Source organism: Tachysurus fulvidraco, chromosome 24 (genome assembly GCF_022655615.1).
Source record: "Tachysurus fulvidraco isolate hzauxx_2018 chromosome 24, HZAU_PFXX_2.0, whole genome shotgun sequence".
NCBI classification, from domain to species: domain Eukaryota; kingdom Metazoa; phylum Chordata; class Actinopteri; order Siluriformes; family Bagridae; genus Tachysurus; species Tachysurus fulvidraco.
Genome location: NC_062541.1, coordinates 13,951,449 through 13,974,178, shown reverse-complemented (window position 1 = coordinate 13,974,178; position 22,730 = coordinate 13,951,449). Strand labels below are relative to the sequence as shown.

Here is a 22,730-nt window from a genome sequence, read left to right as displayed (position 1 = left end):
ACATAACTAGGGATGCTCTAAGGTCAAAATATCATATATGGGGACACTCTAGGGACACTCTAAGGTCAGAATAACATACCTGGGGACACCCTAAGGTCAGAATAAGATACCCGGGGACACTCTTAAGTTCAGAATAACATACCTGGGGACACTCTAAGGTCAGAATCACATACCTGGGGACACTCTAAGGTCAGAATAACATACCTGGGGACACTCTAAGGTCAGAATAACATACCTAGGGACACTCTAGAGACACATAAGTCATAATAAATTAATACCTAGGAAGACTTGAAGGTCAGAAAAACATTCCTGGGGACACAATAGGGACACTTTAAGGCTAGAATAACATACCTGGGGACACACTAAGGTCAGAAAACCATATATAGGGACACTCTAAGGACACTTTATAGTCAGAATAACCTACCTTATTGTGGGACACTCCAAGGAAACAAAAACAGACCTAGGGACATTCTACGGTCACAAAAACAGACCTAGGGACACCCTAACGAATCAAAATTTCTTACAACTGGGTACACTATAAGTACACAAAAACAGACCTAGGGAAAACTTTAGGACACAAAGACAAGCTAGGGACAAATTTAGGATACAAAAAAAGACCTTTATCATCACTGTAGTCAGTCAGAAACAGGACACAGGTTTTTTGTTTTTGATAAAAATGTTTATCTTCAGATGACAGAGAGTACCGCTCAGATCATTGAACAATAAAAAGTTATAATACAGTGTAGAAATTGTATAGCCATTTAAATACCTCCCTTGCATTAATTCTGAGCCATATCAAAGAACTCAAAACAAAATTATTGCAAACAATTTGCTTTAAGAAATAAAAAAGAAAAGACTCAATTTCCTTCCACGAAAGGACGAAGAGAATGCTTAGATTAATTATTTAAGGATACTAGGTTGCTTGATTGTGAAAGCTGTAGTTTCCATATCAATAAAGTGATTCATATCATTGAAGCATGTCCACATCACATCCTTTTACACATTTGTTCATGAATTCTATAAAAAAAATCTCTTTTTTCTTTTTCTTCTTCTTTTTTTTTTTTTTAAAGTCATGGTGCTGGTAATAAAAAGATACCATTTTCAGAGCCATGTAAATTGACTGAACATTAATTGCCCAGTATTTAAATATGCCATTAAATGCTATTAAAATATTCTACCAGCCATGGTTTTTGCTTACACCTACGTCGCTTGAGCTATCATCACAAAGATACAGATAAAATATTGCATTAGACAATGAATAAGTCGATCTACAAAGAGGAAAACCCAGACAGCCAGTTGCAGTCCAGTGCAGGTAGTTATTCTACAAATTAAAGCTCAAATATCAAAAAACCTCAAAAACATTCATGTATTTTTCCATTAACATGCAATAGTGTGACTTTCTGAATCGATTCAGGATTCAAAAAAATTGAGAAAACAGTAGTCAAAAAGCATTGTTAAGAATCCATTATTTGAATTTCATACGTTCATGAAATCGGAGAGAAATAAGTGTCAGAATGAGCTGAATCGAATGTTTCAAAGTTAAACGGAAGAAGATACATAAGTTAGTCAAATACATAGTCTATATGGGTGTTTCTGTCACAATGGGCACTTTCAAGTCCCTTCAATTTGTGCATGAATTCATCAAGCAGAAAAGAGAATTTATTTTAATAAATAAAAATACTTCTCCATCTGTTATAGGAGTCCTTACTGAGAGCAGGTCTGAGTTTGTACATCATAACAATGATGATGATACAACATGAACTTTTATACCTTTTATTGTATGTTTAAAAATTAGAATGAGTTCCATTAAACCAACACCGACAGCATACTGTATATTGCCTTAGAATAACAGTGCTGATAGAAAAAAACTGTTATATGAAAACACAACTGTAAAAGAAACTGTTTCTGTATTAACATCCAGACAAATGTCATACTATCTGCTCAAAAATGATCACAGATCATTATCCGTGACTGCAAATCCGTTTTTACGTATGCGAATTGTTTAATTATATGTTTATATACGAGTGTTGTATAGAAAGTTCATTTCTGCGAGTAATTCTTTTACAGGTATGAGATACTCTTTTGTTTATTTCAATTTGTAGTTCTATTGAAACACCACTTGTGTGTTGACTTCTGATCCGTCAGTAGGTAAATATATCAGTCAGTGTATCAGTCATTCATTTATCAGTGGATCAGTTTATTAGTCAGTACCTCGGTGTATCAGCAGAACAGTCAGTATATCAGTCAGAGTTTGGACTCTTTTTTTTTTTCCCCATAAATTTTCCGTTTCCATAAATAGTTTTTAGCGTTAATTAATTGTTTAAAATTGCATTATGTTTTATTGACAGTGTAAGTGGCTTTCATGTGAAATAACTCAACTGATCTTCAAGGTTTTTAGAATTCATTCATTCATTCATTTTCTACCGCTTATCCGAACTACCTCGGGTCACAGGGAGCCTGTGCCTATCTCAGGTGTCATCGGGCATCAAGGCAGGATACACCCTGGACGGAGTGCCAACCCATCACAGGGCACACACACACTCTCATTCACTCACACACACACTACGGACAATTTTCCAGAGATGCCAATCAACCTTTTATGCATGTCTTTGGACCGGGGGAGGAAACCGGAGTACCCGGAGGAAACCCCCGAGGCACGGGGAGAACATGCAAACTCCACACACACAAGGCGGAGGCGGGAATCGAACCCCCAACCCTGGAGGTGTGAGGCGAATGAGCTAACCACTATGCCACCGTGCCCCCTGGTTTTCAGTTGTTACGGGAAAATAAAAATGGCCATGATGTCAGTTCTACTTAATTTTGTTCTTCACTAAAAATGTTTTGAAGAACACTGCTATCCCATATGAGCTTATACTGTACAGTATGAACATGATAGAAAGCTCCAGTCTCCTACTGAAGGTGACACGAAAAGTGAAGCTGAACCCAGGGACTTCACTGGCTCTGTATCAGCTATTACAGACCAGAACTTTTTAAATAACTGGATATTTATAGGTAAAAGTGCCCACAGCTGTAGAATCACCCATATTCAGTTTTTATTATCGTATAAAGTTCTCTTTACTGAACAGAAATCTAGAGGAATCATATCAAAGCTGAAAGGTAAACCGTAACCGTTTCTGCTAAAATCAACCTGTCAGAAAACACTCTTTCTTTTCCGTAACGTTAGAGAAATGTTTCCAAATGTCAGAGAATAATAAGGAAAAAGGAGGAAAACATGAACCTAGTGATTTATATTGTCTTTCACATGCACACTGCCTGTGCCACAGCTAAGGGTCACAAAATGCCATTATTAAAACACATAATGAATATGTGAGTGAGTTTGTACTTAAGACATTGAGATGAATTTGATTATGGTAGAAGGTCATGTCAGTGAGATGCTCAATACTATGTTACGTAAAATGCGAGCAACCTACAATAACAGGGTAAACTTACATAAACATTTACAGTGTATTGCACTCAGGCTACAGATCATTTGATGTTTGGTTGTCGCTAGATCTACTTCAATATGTCATACCCCGCTTCCCAATAGAAAAATAAAACTCATTTCTGTATCAGTAGGTCTAAATAGACTAGAATTGTTTGCACTGCTATTCGATTTTAAAAAAATGTACATTCACGAGAGGACAACAAAAGACATTTCAACTTGAATTTCAAATTGATATGTGCAAAAACATTATAGATCTCTATAAAAATATGTGCATATGAATAGATCTATTTTCTTCACAATACAATATTTCCTCCATTTACATAACATATGATTTAATAAAGTACAGATCATGTACAGTTCTTGTATGTTTTTTAAATCCATTTTTGTTTTATTTTAATCATGTGTATTCTTTTACAGAAACAGCGATATTAATGACAAGATGGAGAAAGGAATAAAAAAGAAAAAGAAAACCCATAACACATCCTGAACTCGAATCAATGTGATTGGGCAGTGGGAAAAAGATAAGAACCAGAGTTCCATATAGAAACCTGAAATTGCATATCCCATCGTGCCCGATCACACTCGTATCAAAGTTGCCATTCCTGGCTGGCTTACATAATATTATACATCTCAAAAAAACTTTGGCTATTGAATTAAGTGGTTGTTGCTCCAGTACTGAAATAACTTCCACGCTGCAGTCTGAAACCATCGACAATTCCATCTCTATCATTGAGCAGTCCTGTTTACTGTGCTGAAATCTGTAGACTCCTCCAGTGCGCTGTCGAAGCGAGGCGGCTGTGCTGATGGGTTGCTTTCACGCAGGATGCAGGAACTGGAGTCCGACTTGTGAAAGGGGAACCGTGGGAGAGAGAGATATTCACCACAGTGTGAGATTTGTCTCTCCACTTTGATGAAAGGCCGACTTGGGAGTTGGTGCTCCAGGAAGTCTAGAGAGTCACGCTGTAGGGCTAGTTCATACGATGGCGTCCTTCGACGCAGTAGCGTGCTCTCGGACAGTTTTCTCATGGATGCGAGAGATGGTGGGAGCTCCATTTCTAGAGGTGGGTCAACAGAGATACAAGGAGGACTCGTCTTCTTCTTTCTGGGGATGTGCAATGATTGTCCACGAATGGGCAGATACCTCTTTTCACCTACTTCTTGCTCAAATGCATTGTTGTCCACCGAAGAGCAAATCTCAATGGAGTGCCGGCGATGATCCTCGCAACAGGACGGCTTGTCCAAAAATCCCCTGGTGTCCACACTGAAGAACTTAAAGTCCTTGTCTTTAGTGCTGTAGCTGGTAAGATTGGTGGCACTGGTACAGTTCTTCACAGGCAACGGCCACGGTTCGATGTAGGGAGACAGAGAGTGGCACCGGCCCTCTGCTGGGAATCCTGCCCACAACCTGGCGGAGCTGTTGATATGGTGCACCTCCTCATCGGCTGGATCCGCCAAGTCCAACATAGAGTCGCTGGGGCTGCTGCTGGCCCGGCTGGATGGTAAGGGAATAATTCTCTGTTGGTGAGAGTGTTGGAGCGTGCAGACACTGGACATGTCGCAGTAAGAGGGTAGGAAATGAGACACCAGGGGGGTGCTGGGGGAGGAGATCTGCGGCACTGGGAGCGTCATGCTGGCTCTTGTACCCCTAACATGCTTGTCTGGGTTGCCTTTGGAGTCATACATTTGCACATCGATTGAGTCATTCTTGATTACTTCCTGAAATAAAAAAGCATGGTTTGAGGAAAAAGGGTAAAGTGTCATAGTTTGAAAGACAGAGATATTTATATATATTTAACTGTACCTGTCTACGTAGATGCCTGCCTACAGCATGCAGGGGAGATGACTTTGGAGTGGGGATCCTAGGCATGCAAATACTAATATGGGGCTGAGGATGAACACCAGGAACCTGGAGCAAGGAATGACCTTCACAAGGCTGTGAGTGGATCGAGGTCACTGAGCCTACATGGAAAGTTAGTCCATCGTTTAGTCTCCAGATTTATGGTTAAATTGTTTTGGTAACACACAAAAAAAGCTTCTTAATAAACCAGCAACTGATGAAAAATAGTAAATACCTAATTCAAGGTATGCTTGAGTTGGCTGCACTTCCTGCAGAGGGTACGGCGCGCTGGCTGGCCTCACAGGCCGAAACATGTAACTGTCATTAGGCAAAGAATGCATCCTGGACACTGACATCTTTCGTGGTGATAGCAAATTCTCCTGAGTTCTTTGCATTCGCTCATCCTGTGTATGAGAAACGTAATCCTCTGTAATCTTCCTGTTACATAACTTATAACTTCTCCTTCATCCAATACAGAAAATCCAAGCAAGCCTTTAAAGCAAGGGTCACTGGTTCAGTGGTAAAGCACAGCATTATTTTAAAGCATGTTTAGTGTCTGTGTCTCTTTATATATTACACAAAAAGCCCATATTCATTAATGCTAAGATGTGCTCTAACAATTCACGTCACAAATGTGGCCACTTTTCTATCCTTAAGGCCAACATACAGTAGTGAAGCCCATAAAGACACCATTTATTTCATATTTTTTCATTTTATCGCAACAAACAGGTCACGCAAAGTCTTATTGGGACAGGGTTGGTTTGTAAAGAAAATATTTGCATATCACATTAATATAAACATATATTATCACAGGCTTGACATATATAGCTACAGCTTCAGTATAGCAGTAAACTACTTTTGATGATTTGTCAAACAAGTGTTACATCCCGACCTGCAACACCTACAACATACCACCAGAGGGAGCCCTCGCCCGACTATTGAGTCAAGGCCACTTGATATCATGTCATTTATTAGATGTGCATAATATTTTTATTGTAATGTAGGTTATATTTAATTACTGAATATAAGCAAGTCATATTGATGAAATAATGGGATATGGACTAAAACTATTTGCATGTATAATTTTTCCCCCATATAGGATTATATCAACCAATACATGTTATATTAACAAATGTTATAGTATAGTTAATATAGTATAGTACAGTATAGTATAGTATAGTATAGTACAGTATAGTATAGTATAGTATAGTATATGTTATACTAACAAATGTTATATGTTACTCTGATACACTATGCTAGGAAATAGTCCAAATCCACTATAAAACCACATGCAGTCGAATGTTTGTCTGCTTAATTCTGCACTTGTCCATCAACCCATCCGCAGACATAAATCAAGAGATAACATTTGTTAATTTTCAGAGTTAGTTAGTGCTAAAACTCTCTTCATGTTTGCTGGGAAACTGCAGCCAAGCATAACTTTGTGACATTTTTTATTTGACACAAGCCTCTAGTGCATGTAATGGTGTCTATGTCTATGCCAGTGCTGATATACCTGTCTAGGTGAATGTGCCCTTGGCCCCATATACGTGCCCCTGTACTCTGGACCACCAGAGCTCCTTGCTGAAACGTTACTGAGACGTCGAGCCATCTCCATCTCCAATTCAATCTCTGCGTCCATCTCAGCATCGTCTTTGGCCTCCTTATTGCTCTCCTCCAGGTGCTTCATCAGCACAGCCACCACCACATTCACCAGCACAAACTGGGCCATCAGCACAAAGGTGACAAAGTATGCAGGGGATACCAATGGCAGGTAGCTCAGGCACTGCTTATCTTCCGAAGGACACTCCCTCAGAGTGTCCTGCAAAACACAGAATATTATTGATGCCACTTAGAATATACTATCAGAGAAATACAAGACCATTTGTGAAGATTCCATAGTGTCAGCTTTTTAAAATGAATAATTTAATAATTCAATCTTATGCTCAACATTAATAAAGTACCTTCATTATACCATTCCAATTATCACCAGTTGAAACTCTGAAGAGGGTTAGGAAGGCCATTCCAAAGTTCTCGAATGTGGCATGTCGACTGAGTCCTTCACATGGGTTATCGTCTGTGCATTCTACAAATAAGTGGAAGAAAACATGAAACACATGAAAATGCAAAATGGAAAAATAAACTGAATAAACAAACAAAATAATCGTCTGTCCATGATATAAATAAGCATTGTTTTTAAAGTCATACGATCCTACCCTTCTTTCTACTGTATAAGCCAAAGATCATCCTTTCATTAAAATAAGCTGCTGTGTCAAAAGAATTATAGAGCTAATTTGCCCTTCTATTCCCATCCAAATCACCCCTAGCCACTACCGCTCAATTCCCCTGACATCCCGCCCCATCCCACCCCACCCCACCCCAACCTAACTGCAAAGTAAATTCATTTAGTAAGAGCGCAAGATTTTCTCTAAAAGTTGCCCTTAGGATCAATTCCAAACATCTTTGACCTAAAAATCAAAAATGCCAGGCAGTGATGAGCACTGACACTCACGCTGGAACAGGGAGACTAAAGTGTGAATGCAGTCAAAAAATGCAGCACTGACCCAATTTCCCAAAAAGCTCTACGCCGAGTGCAGCATAAATGAAGAAGAGAAGCATAAACAGCAAGCCCAGATTTCCAACCTAAAAAAAACAAAAAAATAAATAAAATAAAAACAGTATTATACAATCATTTAATAAATAATTACACACACAACAGCTCTATCAGAACCGCGTTCCATGACATATTCGTATATGACGGTAGAAGAAGAAAAGGAAGAAGATAAAGAAGTGAACCTGTGGTAGAGCCTGCATCACAGTGTCCAGCAATGCTCTCATGCCCGTAGCCAACTTCAAAAGCTTCAGCACTGTGGAAATATATGCATAATATGCAGACTCAGCACTCCTCATATGATACATAACCCTGCTCGTAATGCTGTGAATAAGAGTCCCTGAAGTGTCAGAGGAACGCTGTGAGCAATGAGGCATGTACTACAATACAATACAATACCTCGAGCTATTCTCAGAACCCTCATGATACGGATGATAGTGGGGTTGATTGGAAGAGCAGCGTTCATCTTGATCTCCTCCAATGTGATGCCCATGATGGAGAGAAGCACAATGGCCAGGTCTAACTGGTTCCACCTGTCAGGAAGAGCACAGGGTTTACAGCTACAGTGTCACATTGCACGCACTGAACACCGTACTATAGGCTACTACACTATACCAGGAAACATTAAGCTCTTTCTGAACTTAATTCCAGTCTAGAAAAGCTTAGGATAGCTAAATCAATCTTGGCTACTGTGAGATTAAATGGTAAACAGGAATAATCCTGACTCGTCTTAATACATGGGGCACGGGTTCTTAATCATACACTGGATTCTGTGTTGTTATTTGATTATTATAGGTAGCTGGTAATTTCACATTGAACTATAGCCTATTTTTAGAACAATAGGAAGAAACATTTGATTATCTTTTGTCTACATACTATAAGTGTGGACCAGTTAACTGCAGATATAAGAATGTGCCTTGCCAGTCTAATAATCTCAAATAAAGTCATGAACCACCTGCTTCACAGAAAGAGGCAATTTGACTGACATGATAGGTGACCAACCACAGACCTTATTGTCACGAATCTCCCTCTTGTGCTGGTACGGACACCAGGCATGAACCAAAACGAAACACAATTGCAAACATAAACATTCATTCTACCGCTTATCTGAACTACCTCGGGTCACGGGGAGCCTGTGCCTATCTCAGGCGTCATCAGGCATCAAGGCAGGATACACCCTGGACGGAGTGCCAACCCATCGCAGGGCACACACACTCTCATTCACTCACACACACACTAAGGAAAATTTTCCAAAGATGCCAATCAACCTACCATGCATGTCTTTGGACCGGGGAGGAAACCGGAGTACCCGGAGGAAACCCCCGAGGCACGGGGAGAACATGCAAACTCCACACACACAAGGAGGAGGCAGGAATCGAACCCCCAACCCTGGAGGTGTGAGGCGGACGTGCTAACCACTAAGCCAATGTGCCCCCCAAACATAAACAAGTAAAAAAAAACCTAATGCTACGGTGCTCATATCTGCTATGTCTCCGCCCCTGTATTATCCATTTTCCATTCGATTAGTCTGTCTATTGAAACTTTCACATGAGTTGTATGTATTGTGCAGTTTACACTAAATCCCTGTCAATACCAAGCCTTTCGTCCTTGTCCGTAGTACTGGGTTCGTTTTGATCTTTCCTGCTCTTGTGTAGTCTGTTTGTTGATTACCTGACCCTTGCCTGCTTGTTCGATTTATCATTGTCATTATTATTAAGTATTCTCCAGCTGCACTTGCATCCACCTCTGCAAATCCTTTCCTGTCAATCATCATATTACCTGTTAGCATACCTGTGAGGTTATCTCTTTTGATCACCATTATCTGCTTCAAACAAAACTGCTTAATAACGTACATTAATCTTCCTCATTCCAGTCACCATAATTCGCTCCGAAAAGCTTACCGAGCCTCAGCGTTTGTGGAAGTACAGCGCACCCGAGCCAACCGAATAACATCCTTCAAAATCACGAAGCTTGTGGCCAGAAAAGTATACAAAATGTTTCAGTAACACAATCGATATTGATGTTAAAGCTTATTAAATCCACTTTAATCTGATTGGGCTTGTATCTCCCATGTAAAAGTTGATCTTGAAGCTTATACATTATTATATGTTAATACATCTGAGAGCATAAATCTATACCGTTGCATTGTAAAGATAAATGCCAGAGATGGGATATAATCTGACGTGATTCCTAAGAGACTCAACAAGATAAATCATAGTTATGCAATCATTAAGCCTGGATTCCTGATTTAATAATCTAAAATACATCATGATACTTCTGCTGCTGTCTAAGGCGCTACAGAGAAACATGTTAAATGACATGTCTTCCTCCATGCACCTCATCATGGCTTTTTATCTCATTAGTATTTACAGGAGTCACAGTTGCCTACAGCTAATGCACCAGTCTCAGCTTTCCCCTGCCTTGTTGCACCTTCCTCACCTGTTCCTCACCCTGCACTGGAATCCTGATCATCTATTTCTCTGCCTGTCACACTTAAGTCTACACAAATTGTTTATAAGGTCATTTCTTTCGTATTAGCCGTTTCTTACGTCTGCTTGCTCCCGTGTTTGCTTCTCTCCCTGATGTTGCATTGTGTGCTCATACTGTATGTGTTTGCTCTGGTATCGCTGCTGAAATTAAATCCTCACACTGTGTTGTTGAATTAAATCTCTCCAACTGAAGCATGTATTAGGTTTTCTGCTATACCTGTCTTTGAAGTATCTTCGGAAGCCGAATGCGACAAGTTTGAGAAGGGCTTCTAAAATGAAGAAGACAGTGAAGACGTAGTTGCAGTACTTCAACGCTTCTTCCAGATACTGCGGGGAAAAAAAGGTTCCAATTTAAAAAAACACACACACAAAAAACATTTTTAAACCTTGTGTAAAAAAAAAGTGTACTGAGATCTGACTCACCATGGGCTGGTTGTAGTGCTCTATGGACATGGTGACCACGTTGATGCAGATGATGAAGGTGATGAAGAGGTCCAGGTAGTGGTTAGTGCACAGTGTGTGGATGTAGAGCCGGGCTGGTGAGTAATCTGCGTAGTAGGGCCGCTGCTGCGCTTCTGTTTCATAAAAACACACGTGCACATATGCAGAAAAGCATATTGAGCATAATGCAGGATACATGCAATATAACTAATTCAATTCAGGCAGGAAGGGTTGAGCATGAGAGGAACAGCCTGTGCAGCAGAGTAGGACGTCGATATAATGCTGACGCTAATACACTGTGGAATCAAGTTTTAAACGGCAAAGTTCATATCCTCTGCTGAACTCGGCTCCCGCTCGTGCATCATGCCTTTGTGAACATGCCGTATTTGGGAACATGCTTTTGTAAACATGACAGTCATTGGCTATGTGTGTGTAAACATATCCATATGAATGATCGTGATTGTTACGTGATGAGAACAATGTTTAGTAACGTTGAATGACCCTTGATATATTAGTAGTGTTAAGTTTCATTAGTAAATTTCATTTTCCAATTTCAGTTTGAATCCATCTTTCTGAGTCTGCCATACAATGCATGTTTACGGTTGAACTTATCGACCTTATCAACCGAATGACGAGAGAGAAGCCAGGATCTACTGTATACTGTATATGCAATGATGCACATGCAGATACAAGCTAACAGTTAATCATCAGCACTTGCTGTGTTTAAGGTCTGTGGCATGCCAAATCAATTTTTCTGTCATTTGACACGAATTATGATGACAGGCCAAATGATAAATCAGCATTAGGACACAGAACATCTCACCAAGCAGCTCATGCCCAACTTCTTGTACATCCTAAAATGTGTTGCTGTGTCAGATGAAGCTGACAGCTGCTCATAAATCACTCGTCCTTTTCGGGGACAGTTCCATCTCTTTTTTTTTTTCCTATGCCAGAGCTGTGACCGCATTTGTAAGGCTTCTGATTACAGAGTATTGAAATGTCAGCATCGAAGACAAGAGGTTCTTGCAGGTGCATCAGATGGACACTATGATAAGATTAATTCTGAACTTCTGTACTAACGCTGATATATGGACTTTTCAATTCACAGACGCGATGCTATTAATCCGCCGACTGAGGAGTAATGGCCCATGGGAAGAGTGTAACTGAAAACAGTCTGGCTTTACGCTAGACATCATTACTTAGGTACTTTACCTTGGCCGGCATGGTTGCTTTTGCATAAAATAATGCAGTAAGCACATTTCCCTTATTGACTGCTTCATGTAAAACCATAGCCAATGCTTTTAGTGTCTTTAATCCTCTCATGAGTGGTCTGGATAACGCTGCCCGTACATTCTTTACGCACAGCGATACAAAGACACGGTGCTTGAGACGTTTACGGAACCGGAGGAATTTTCATTATCCTCCTCGCTCGCTACAGCAGTGCAATGTGGCTTAGTGAAACTTCACACGAGCCTGAATTAGGAAATCTAAGATAAATGTTACTGCTCCTACCTACCTGTTAGGAGGAGATCTGGACCTTCACTGTTCTCAAAGAAAAGAATCAAGTATCCACACACTGCATTCACAGTTTAAGGGTCTAAGTGACCCTGTGTGCCTAAAAACTCGATCTTGAAGACCTGTCATGCTGCATTATCAATGGTAAGGAACATGCAACGGCAAACATGCTGCAGGCCATCACAATCCAAGGCCATCAACACAACTCTAAGAGGCTTTCGTATTTTTACGTAATTATTTTACTTTTATTATTTTATTTTGCTCTCTCTTTCTCAAGGTCTCTTTTTCTCTCTCAGGCTCTGGCGGCAGGCAGTGCTCAGAAAAATAGACTACCGACCAGACCCACAATTCTCCTTACTCCTGCGCCTTTTCTCCATCAACCGCTGCCTCTTCTCCTCACGCAGGCGTGCCTCCTCTTCTTCCTGGTCTTGCCGACACTTGTGGAAGTTCTCCACCACCACACCCACGAACATGTTCAGCACGAAGAAGCTCACAATCAGCAGGAAGGAGATGAAGTAAAGCAGCATCCAGGGGTTGTGGTTACGTACCGGCTTTCAGTGATGAGGAAAAGAAAAAGGTCCAAATATTGTTTGGAAACAATGTTAAAATATTCAGCACAGAAAAATATAGTGGGGTTTTACTGTTTATCTGTATGACCCTTCAGAAACAAACCTGTTGGTCTACACCTACAGCATCCAGGCCATCGTACATGATATTCACCCAGCCGTCCTTACAAGACAGCACAAACAACGACATGAGAGCCTGAGAAGTAAAGATACAAGAGCATCGTAATTACAAACATCACATGGATTCCTGGAAGTGTAATTGACTTGCAGTTTTGGATTCAATCATTAGATGCATTAGGTCATTAGGCAACTAGTCCATTATAACACTCATTGATGATTTTTCAGGGCTATTAAAGCAAAGTCTGTTGTACAGAAGTTCTAATGTATGTATTAAACTGCACAAGAGCATTTCTTATATTTCCAAACTCTTACCTGCCCCAAATGATCGAAATTGTACTTTCTCCGAATCCATTTGTAGTTGGCTTGCAGGCAATCTGATTTATTTGTGATGTTTCTTGTGTCCAAGCCTTCACAGTGGTAAAACTTGCCTTTGAAGAGCTAAACATTCCAATAAATCTGTTATTTCAGTTGTTTTCATTTGCAGAGATTTTCAGAGATCATTCTTATGGGCAACACTATGACTACTGTATAAGTCTTGACCTGCACTCCAAGGATGCCAAAGACGATGAAGAACGCGCAGCAGATCAGTACTATGTTCCCGATGGGCCTCAGTGACGTTATCAATGTTTCAACCACCAGCTTCAGTCCAGGAGCGCGACTGATCACTCTGCAGAGTCAAAAACAAACACTATCTTCAGGTGGACATGCTCAACATCTACACAGTGCAGCTTTTCTGAATGACGCTTATGACTGAGCTAGAATGTAATCTAATTGATATATATTTCAGGATAATTAGGAATAGATGACATATCAAGCAAACAGCAGTACATCTAGAATTATTTCTGAAAATCCAAAAGGATAAAATTTTCTTTTGATGCCAAAAAAGAGTAAATAGTTTCCTTGATTCCTTTATCAGTGAATTTCCCACACCACAGTGTTAATAATGGCTCAATAATCATTTTAAAGGTGTATCTTTAATCACTGAAATTCTGTGTAAGATTTTCTTAACAGGTTTTATAACCATCTCAGAAAGCCAACAGTGTCCTGACTCGTTTTAAATCAGACTTAAGCCACTAAAATAATTCATTTGTTTATATCGATTGAAAATGGCTTCAATGGCTTTAGATTTTTTAGTCTTTTAACAAAGATCCTAACCTTAAAGGCCTCAGTGTCCTTAGCAGACGTAGAACCCTCAGAATCCCAAAGATCTTGTTCCCTCCAGTGGATGCCAGGGACACCAGGATGTCAATGAGTGAAACAAACACCAAAATTCCATCCAAGACGTTCCAGGTGCTCTGTAGATAACTATGCTTTCCTGAATAAAAGCCAAGAGCCACCACCTACAAGACCAGAGATGGTAGTAAGGTATACAGTGACTGTGATATTAATTCATCTGGATAACTGTATCAAACTGAAGCTTTAGTACCTTCACAGTCATTTCAGCAACAAATATCACAGTGAATACGTAATTGGAAATACTGAGGAACAGTCGCTCCTAGAAAAAAGAACACCGCACAGAGGATTTCATAACCACATTCATACTGTAGAAATATATATGTTACTGTATATAATATAATATAATATAATATAATATAATATAATATATACTGTATGTATAAACAAAAAAAATAGTATTAGTAAGAATGAAAAAAAAGATGAAATACAAAGAAAAGGTATAAGTTCCAAACTAAATATATAGGAGAAGAATGTAATCTTTAATCCATAGAATTTTTTTATAGAAACTAAAAAACATGTTCTTATTTAAATGTTACATATATCATGTTCACCTGCATGTTTAGAAACCAATTTCTTTAGGAATTTGGCATACGAGATACAATTGTGTTATTAAAAATTGGATCATAAAAATAGATAAAATGTCATTTAATAAAATTTTAATAACGACCAAAAACGTGGCAAATTAGTCTGTAGTAGCTGTAAGAAAATTAGACAATTGAACATTTTTTGGAGAGTTGGGAATTGTTTGAGGCAATTAAAAAGCAAAATCATCCTATTTCATGACAAATCATGCTGTCTTAGTGCCAGTAATTCTGGGGCTGACTGTACTACTAAGTATTAAAGTGCTTTCACTAAAAGCTGAGGTCACAAGGTGCAGAAGAATATAATAGTTGAGCTTACTGGGCTGTTGGATTGAATGTGTGGCCTTTCCAGAGCAATGGTGATACAGTTAAGGAAGATAAAGACTAAGACCACATGGTCAAAAATCTTGTGTGAAATGATCCTCTGGCAGAGCATTCGAAACCTAAAGAAGAGAAACACAACGAGGTCAAAGGATATAATGTACTGTATGGTTACTAGATTTAATGTGAAGAAAACTACTTACCTGTTCCGTGGAGAGAATATATAGAGAGACCAGTCCTCATGACTTTTACACCACTTGGGTTTATACGCATGCAGCATCCTCTTCAGGCGAAAACAGAAACTCTGCAGCATAATAACACATTGGATTCAGAAATATTGCTACTAAAGATCCGAAAAGCTAGCATAGAAAAATAAGTTATTTCTTTCAATTTCTCCCTTTGACACAGAAGAGGCAGCAGCTTGCTGTTTTCCATATTATACTGTATAGTGCTTGAAACTCTATTTCAACATTGTGCTTCTTGAATGCTGAGTACCATAACACCAGATCACAGGAGAGGTTGGTTTTCACCCTCCAAAATAATAATAATAATACAAATAAATAACCGGCTGCCACCAAAGTATGGCATCAAATCTTTTAGTGTTACAATTAGTCTTGTAACCAGTCAAACCCTTGGGATGGCAACCTTACAAAAAAAAACCAACCCATTGCTTTCAGCATTGGTTAAGTTACAAAATACCTAAAATATGCTGTTTATTTACATTAAATCTTGCCAGTTAAGTGATGATGAACAATTTTGGAGCATGTGATAGATTATGTAGTGTTTCTCCAGTGTTTATGAGAGCATCAGAAAGAAACCAATTTGTTTGATTGCATCCACTAGTTCCTATGGAAACCACACTGGTGGTCTGGTGGGTAGGGAAGAAGAACAGAAGTTGCATAAGTAGCTGTATAAATGAAAGGTATGTTCACTTAGGTTTATGGGTATGGCCAGAAGACGGATGTGACATGGTGGAGTATTTTTATAGGGAAAACATCACTTACAGTAATTGCTCCATCACTGACTAGTACATTGGTAACAACCATGCACAAATCTCCCTGTATGCTGTATGTGTAGAGGTTTGTGTGTGTGTGTGTGTGTGTGTGTGTGTGTGTGTGTGTGTGTGTGTGTGTGTGTGTGTGTGGGGGTGTGTGGGTGTTTTTGGAGTTGTGTGATTGCTCACATCATCTAGATCCTCCTCTGTGGTCGAGTCCTCGCGGCTCAGCTCAGAGGGCAGCTCTCTGGAGAGGTGTAATGCCCTGCCGTTGCAGTCGTGGTACTCTCCTGATGGGCACAGACTGGGGAGTGTGGGCAGCTCAGGAAAGTCCAGAGAACTGGGGTGGTGCAGAGAGCTACCACTGGCACTGCCTGTTTTTCCCAGCATGATTCCCCCTGGTTCCTCATCCTCAAAGCTGCCTCTGCCCTCACCAGAGAGCAGAGACTCCCTCTCCCCAGATGTGTCTTTCCTCTTTAGACTTGGTGCTCTACTCAGGCCGTTCCAGCTCGACCTGCGACTGCCCCAGTTACTGCTTGTACTACACGGGTGGCAGGGCGATTTACGTGGGCTGGCCTGTATAAAAATCCCAATTTGTTTTTCACGCTATTTTCATAATCAGGTTTGCTTATCATGCAAAGTGGATAAATGTCAAGCACTACTTTTGACTTAAAACTACTCACCAGTGATCTCTGATCGTAAGCAATTGGATCAATGGAAATCCCACTGCCACGCCTTGATTCCTCTAAACTGAAGATTGAGTCTGTGCCAAGCGAGCTCTTTGGTGTGGGCATAGGAGTGGCAGCTGTGCGCATGATGATCGGTGGAGGCAAATTACCATGAGTGTCCACATGCCCATTTGCAGACATCATCAGGGAGTACATCTTCAACTCTGCTGATGATAATTGCAAGAGAGCGATTCATTTCAGGAAAACAGGAAGAAATGTACAGTAATGCCAAACAAGACCTTGATATATTGTATACATCCAAAGTCCACTGGAGAAAACTATACTATAAACTATCACGATAGCGCAGGACCCACAGTATTGAAACTTATTTCCTTTGATAATCCAAGTTTATTTAGTGTTTTAGTGTAAGAAAGTAAGTTAAACAATAACCTGTGGCACGTAATTCTCCCATCTTCTCCTCTTCTTCAAAATTAACTGACCTCTTCTCATCATCTCCGTCAGATTTGGTGGCATCTCCCTACAATTTAGAAGACACATTTAAAGAAAAGCTATCCAGTGGTCTAGTGCCTGGCTCTTTGGCACCAATAACAACACGTGGCAGCACCAATGTAGACATTGCTAAAAGGTTTATTTTTTATTAATATATACCTGCATTACTGGAAATTATAACTAGAGTTTAGTTAAGTTAAATAAATATCACATCTTGTTAGTCATCTATGTTGTAAACAATAAGAAATTTCCGTTTATGGCTTTAAGAGCTTTCTATGAGTTTGGCTCAGTGTGGGTCAGTAACCTGAGATAATGAGATCTCGTTGTGAAAGCGCTGTATCGCTTGTTTTTATACACACATGCTGGGTCACACAACCTGCATCAGCACACCAGAAGCAGCCAACCACATATACAGAGGAAAATCTATATAAAGTGTTTTTATTGGGCCATATTTAGATTTGTAGTCTAACGTCAAAATACATCTATGTATACATTGTGAAAGGTCATTTTGAGAGTTATGCTAAACAGGTGCAGGAATTGATTTCCTGATGCATTCTATTAAGAATATTGAAACAACCCATGTGCAGTCATGTCTATCAGTTTTTTTAGAACCAGATGGCAAAAACATATCACATACATTATAAATTGTAATAGTAAAGTTTTTTACATGAACTTCTAAATGCTTTCTAGCAAGTATTCACAGATTTGTTAATATCATTCTGTGCATTCAATTCAAAGCACCGTGTAGTCACTATCATGTGGATTTATGAATTTCAAGCTGAAATATTAAATATTGTAGTGATCAGACCCTGAAATTAATATACTGTATATACTGTTTTCTTACAGAAGAAAAAGTTTAAACTGCAAATAGTTTTGTAGGCATTGTTACGTGCATTGTTACACACACACACACACACACACACACACACACACACACACACACACACACACACACACACACACACACACACACAGTATAACATTATGCATTATGCTGCATATAAATATTGAATAATATCACACCTCTGCTTGAAAGCCCTCTACCAAGATGGCTACCAGAAGATTAAATAGGACGTAATTCCCAAAGCTCATCAGGGCCACAAAGTAAAGTGCAGCCAGTGGAGACGTGGATGCCATTCCATTATAGAGGACCACGTTCCAGTCCTCCTGAGTTAGTATCTGCAATAAAAACACAAGCCTAAAATGTAAAACTGAGATAAACAACAGATGAACAGCTGATGTTGCAACGTACTCCATTTATATTTTTTATAGAGAATTGACATTGTTTCATATATACAGTATATATATATATATATATATATATATATATATATATATATATATATATATATATATATATATATATATATATATATATATATATATATATATATGTTGCCTCTGTAATTCTGTAAATAAAAATTGCCTTTTATTTGTAATTAAGAACTACTGACTGCATTTTTTTCCTTCCCTGCATGATACTTGATCGCTAAATACCTTCAGTTGCAGGCTTGCCTCTAAATGTGCCCTATACAGCCCAACATATTGCAGGTTCAACACTATAGCAGCAGGTCTTTCTGCTGATACAGCAAATACTACTAACACATCGTTTCAGGGCATTTAAAATGATTGTTCCCCTCTGTATGTTTGTGAAAAAATAATGACATAGAGATAAAACTGTGGGATATCTTTATTTGGCCCTTGGTAGAAGTACACAAAGCCAGTGGACTTTCCTTATATTATTGAATGGATACAGGACTAAAGCCACCTTAATAGCTTTAGATTAAGTGCAAGCCTGTGTGTCAGTGATAACGTGTGCCTTTTTCACCCCCTCCTTTGACTCATCACTCTTTTGAGATAGTAATGTTCCCAACCAAACCTGAAACACAGTGACGATGGCCCACAGCAGAGAGTCAAAGTTCTTCCTGTCTGGAATGGTGTCTCCATTCTCCAACTTCAGGCTGAATTTGCAGCCAAACAGATGCATTCCAAGAATACTGTAGAACATTAGAGAGCAAGCTAAAGATTAATTAAATCAATTAAAAAATGTTTATTATTATTATTATTATTATACCAATTCAACAGAGATGATTATGCAAATTAGTACCATTTTTGGTGAACTGACTAGAACAGGCCTAGAAGATGCATCTTTACTCACTGACTTTTATTCCAATTATTAAAATGTTAAACTGACATCTGCACATCACTCTACACTATGCAGATAACTTGCACTCCATCAGGAAGAGTAGCAGTGACCTCCACAATCAGCCAATAAACAGTAACTTATGTACTTTATGTGGTTTCCTGTATATTCGTCCTCTTAAAAAGTCAATTACAATTCAAATACTATCCAAATTTGAATCATAGTTCTGTAATAAATGGGTTAAATTTACAGTGTAGCTTGTAATAATATAGTAAAACTGCCAATTTTAGCTTAATATTAGAAATACGAAAACATTATTTTGGATAATAAGATAAAATAAATAAGAATAAATTCTTAAAAAAAATTAAAATTAAAAATTAAAAATTAAAAATCTCATTAATATCTAAATGGATTCTATACACTTTTAAGTAAAGATTTCTCATCAAACAGAGTATGTTTCTGTCAACCTAAGCTCTTTAGTATACATTGGGATCTTAAATATATTTAGGTCTATTTAGATCCTAGCTGAGATTTCTTTTTGATATATAATGATTATAATTAGTAACATTCCCAGGATATCAGGTTAAGATGGTCCCATTAAGGTTAATTAGCGCTTCTGAGAGTAACTTCTGAGCATATATAAAATAAAAGCTGTTGACATCTGCCCTTCAGTAAGTGGTCAAGACAGCTCAATTCTTTCAGTTTATATCTGTGTAAACGGACATTTCGGGTCCTTTAGCACCTGAAGGTGAAGATGAAGAGCATGAGCAGCATGCAGAAGGTGGCCACGTTATCCATTGTCTTCATCAGTACCACCAGCTGTCTCCGCAGAGCAGGTAGGAAGCGCACCAGCTTGAGCACACGCAACAGACGGAAGGTCCTGAGCACCGAAAGACCTCCATCAGCCTGTCCAATAATCTCCCATACACTAACAAGGACATACATACACTCAGCAGTCAGAAGGATCAGCACACACATCTCATGTGTTTATATTAAAATAAACACAGATGCAGGATAATGGCACACAGTGAAAAAATGTAAAATTTGGACTTTATAATAGAATTATAAGACCCCTGAAAGAAGCGTCATACAAAGGTGCACAGCTACGAAGTTAAATGTACAATGTACTTTACCTTATAACAACAATGATCCCATCAAATATATTATATGGGTTTTTGATGTAGCCGAAGAGACCAAAGGCCAACAGCTTGAAGATCATCTCAAGGACAAACATGCTGGTAAAGACAATATTGCTAATCTCCAGAACATCTGTCAGTTCATCAGGCTATGGGAGCAAACACACACACACACACACACACACACACACACACACACACACACACACACACACACACACACACACACACACACACACACACACATGTTATTAAATTTGTTATTAAGCTGTAACTGTCTTTCATAGTGATCTTAGAAACGTGATTTCCGGTCTTTGCTCTATAAAAAAAAAAACCTTGAATCACAGCGTTTGTGTAGTATTGTGTATTTACAATATTAAATTTTAAGTGCATATTTCCTTAATTATAAATACTACTATACAAATGAATATTATACAAACGAATACCATATATGAATACTATATATGTATCTAATTATAATGTTATGCATCAGGATGGTGGTGCTATTCATTTTGTCAATACAGAAATAACAGTCAATCCAGTCCAGTGTAGTTAGAATACAACAATTGCTAACATAATGTTCAACATAAACATCCTAGAGTTAATAAATCCTTTACAGAGCAGATCTGCATAATTTAAAAAAAAAACAAAAACAACAGAGCATGTTCCTAAATTTCTTTGTATTAGAAGCTTGATTTCTGGGCTTGATTTCTTGGCCACATCCTTTTGCTGGCAGTAGCATCACTCTGTGGTTTCATCCTCTTCATCTGATTTGCTTCTGAATACTTAAAGTCATCCTCAGAGTTGAATAAGTAGAACATTTCTAGTGTTTCTTGTTACTAATACATAACTAATCGTAAAATGTAATTAAAACAGGAAGAAAGCTATTGAAGAAAATTTATTTTGGACATTTGACCATGTTGTGTCCTTGACCCTGTTTCAGTTCTAACATCCGATCAGTTCATCTGTTATCTGATACAATGATAATTAATTATAAATCCTACAAATGTTCAACAACTCATTCTTGAGATATTATGTTAACAGAGTAATCAGACTCACATGAAAAGTTTAAATATGATCACTTTTTTCAAGCATTACCAAAGTCAGCGTCAGGTTCAGCTAACTCAGATTTCACACGAAGATAATTTGCACATAAATAAAACTGCAGAAAACGTTTACTGTGTTTGCATTTAAGTTTACTCTCTGATCAATAATTACAATAAACAAAATTTACAGACAGAGCTGAATGACAAAAATGCTGATTTAAAAACACCTCTTCGAAAGAACAGTGCAGCGTGTGCTAAATTTTCCAATAATACCAGCTTAGCCTCTGCTACTGTACATCCCAGCTAGTATAAGCACAGAAAACTATATAACTATGTAAACTATGAAACTTTAAATAAGTCTGCAATCCTTTGGCAGTACATGAATTTTTACAGCCATCATTCTCTTTCTTAATTTCATCACATACACGTACACATCATACACACAATCTGCACAACTGATTCTAACTACACTTTGAGCTACCGGTACCCTTCAAAGTTTGCAGTAGACCTCCATCAACAACAACCATATCTTCATGGCTGTGGGAGTGTATTTTCATACTTTTCATAGAATTGAATATCACTCCCACAAACCATTCTGTTGCTGATTATGGATGTTGTGCACATATCGTCCTCTACTCTAATGAGAGACCATACCAATTTTTAACCTTGCAAAGTTATATAAACACACATGGTGATCATTTTTTTGGTTTCACCCCCATTGGCATCATAAGTCCAACAAGCTCTAAACTTCAGGTCAGTCCCCACAAACCCCACAGTCTGACTAGGCTAAGCATGGATAACACAGTAGAGTGGGTTTTCCTCAATATGTATCTCGCTACTGTTGAGCCTGCAGAATTAGCCGTAAGTGCTAACACAACAAATTTAATGACCAGATTAGTGGGACTGTTTGAACAGAACATTGTGTACTAACGTGACACAAAGCACACTGTTTAACAAGCACACACGTTCACTTCGTCCAAAGTCTAGACATCCTATTAATGTCAGGCACAGATGTCTGGCAAGATTCATCCTAACTCTCTAGCTGATTCTAGGATTATCATTTCTGACGGGTTA

At 38.7% G+C, this 22,730-nt stretch overlaps 1 protein-coding gene across 4 annotated transcripts in view; it reads right to left on the bottom strand.

The window, feature by feature from the left end:
• Positions 1-3,228: 3,228 nt before the first annotated feature.
• The window catches only part of cacna1ha (calcium channel, voltage-dependent, T type, alpha 1H subunit a), an 80,402-nt gene continuing 60,900 nt past the window's right edge, over positions 3,229-22,730 (bottom strand). Inside the window, exons 11-35 of one of the 4 annotated variants that reach the window (XM_047808055.1) lie at positions 20,608-20,759; positions 20,217-20,402; positions 19,211-19,328; positions 18,355-18,510; positions 17,272-17,359; positions 16,837-17,048; positions 16,343-16,729; positions 15,363-15,463; positions 15,158-15,281; positions 14,448-14,516; positions 14,177-14,361; positions 13,562-13,688; positions 13,334-13,459; positions 13,008-13,097; positions 12,673-12,886; positions 10,803-10,954; positions 10,597-10,706; positions 8,290-8,423; positions 8,076-8,146; positions 7,844-7,922; positions 7,244-7,365; positions 6,796-7,101; positions 5,518-5,686; positions 5,247-5,404; positions 3,229-5,161 (exon numbers count right to left, since the gene is read on the bottom strand). In XM_047808055.1, coding sequence (XP_047664011.1) covers positions 4,172-5,161; positions 5,247-5,404; positions 5,518-5,686; positions 6,796-7,101; positions 7,244-7,365; positions 7,844-7,922; positions 8,076-8,146; positions 8,290-8,423; positions 10,597-10,706; positions 10,803-10,954; positions 12,673-12,886; positions 13,008-13,097; positions 13,334-13,459; positions 13,562-13,688; positions 14,177-14,361; positions 14,448-14,516; positions 15,158-15,281; positions 15,363-15,463; positions 16,343-16,729; positions 16,837-17,048; positions 17,272-17,359; positions 18,355-18,510; positions 19,211-19,328; positions 20,217-20,402; positions 20,608-20,759 — 4,626 coding nt within the window. In that variant the 3' untranslated portion in view covers positions 3,229-4,171. The remainder of the gene's footprint in view (positions 5,162-5,246; positions 5,405-5,517; positions 5,687-6,795; positions 7,102-7,243; positions 7,366-7,843; positions 7,923-8,075; positions 8,147-8,289; positions 8,424-10,596; positions 10,707-10,802; positions 10,955-12,672; positions 12,887-13,007; positions 13,098-13,333; positions 13,460-13,561; positions 13,689-14,176; positions 14,362-14,447; positions 14,517-15,157; positions 15,282-15,362; positions 15,464-16,342; positions 16,730-16,836; positions 17,049-17,271; positions 17,360-18,354; positions 18,511-19,210; positions 19,329-20,216; positions 20,403-20,607; positions 20,760-22,730) is intronic. The other 3 variants (XM_047808057.1, XM_047808056.1, XM_047808058.1) reach the window with 3 other exon arrangements.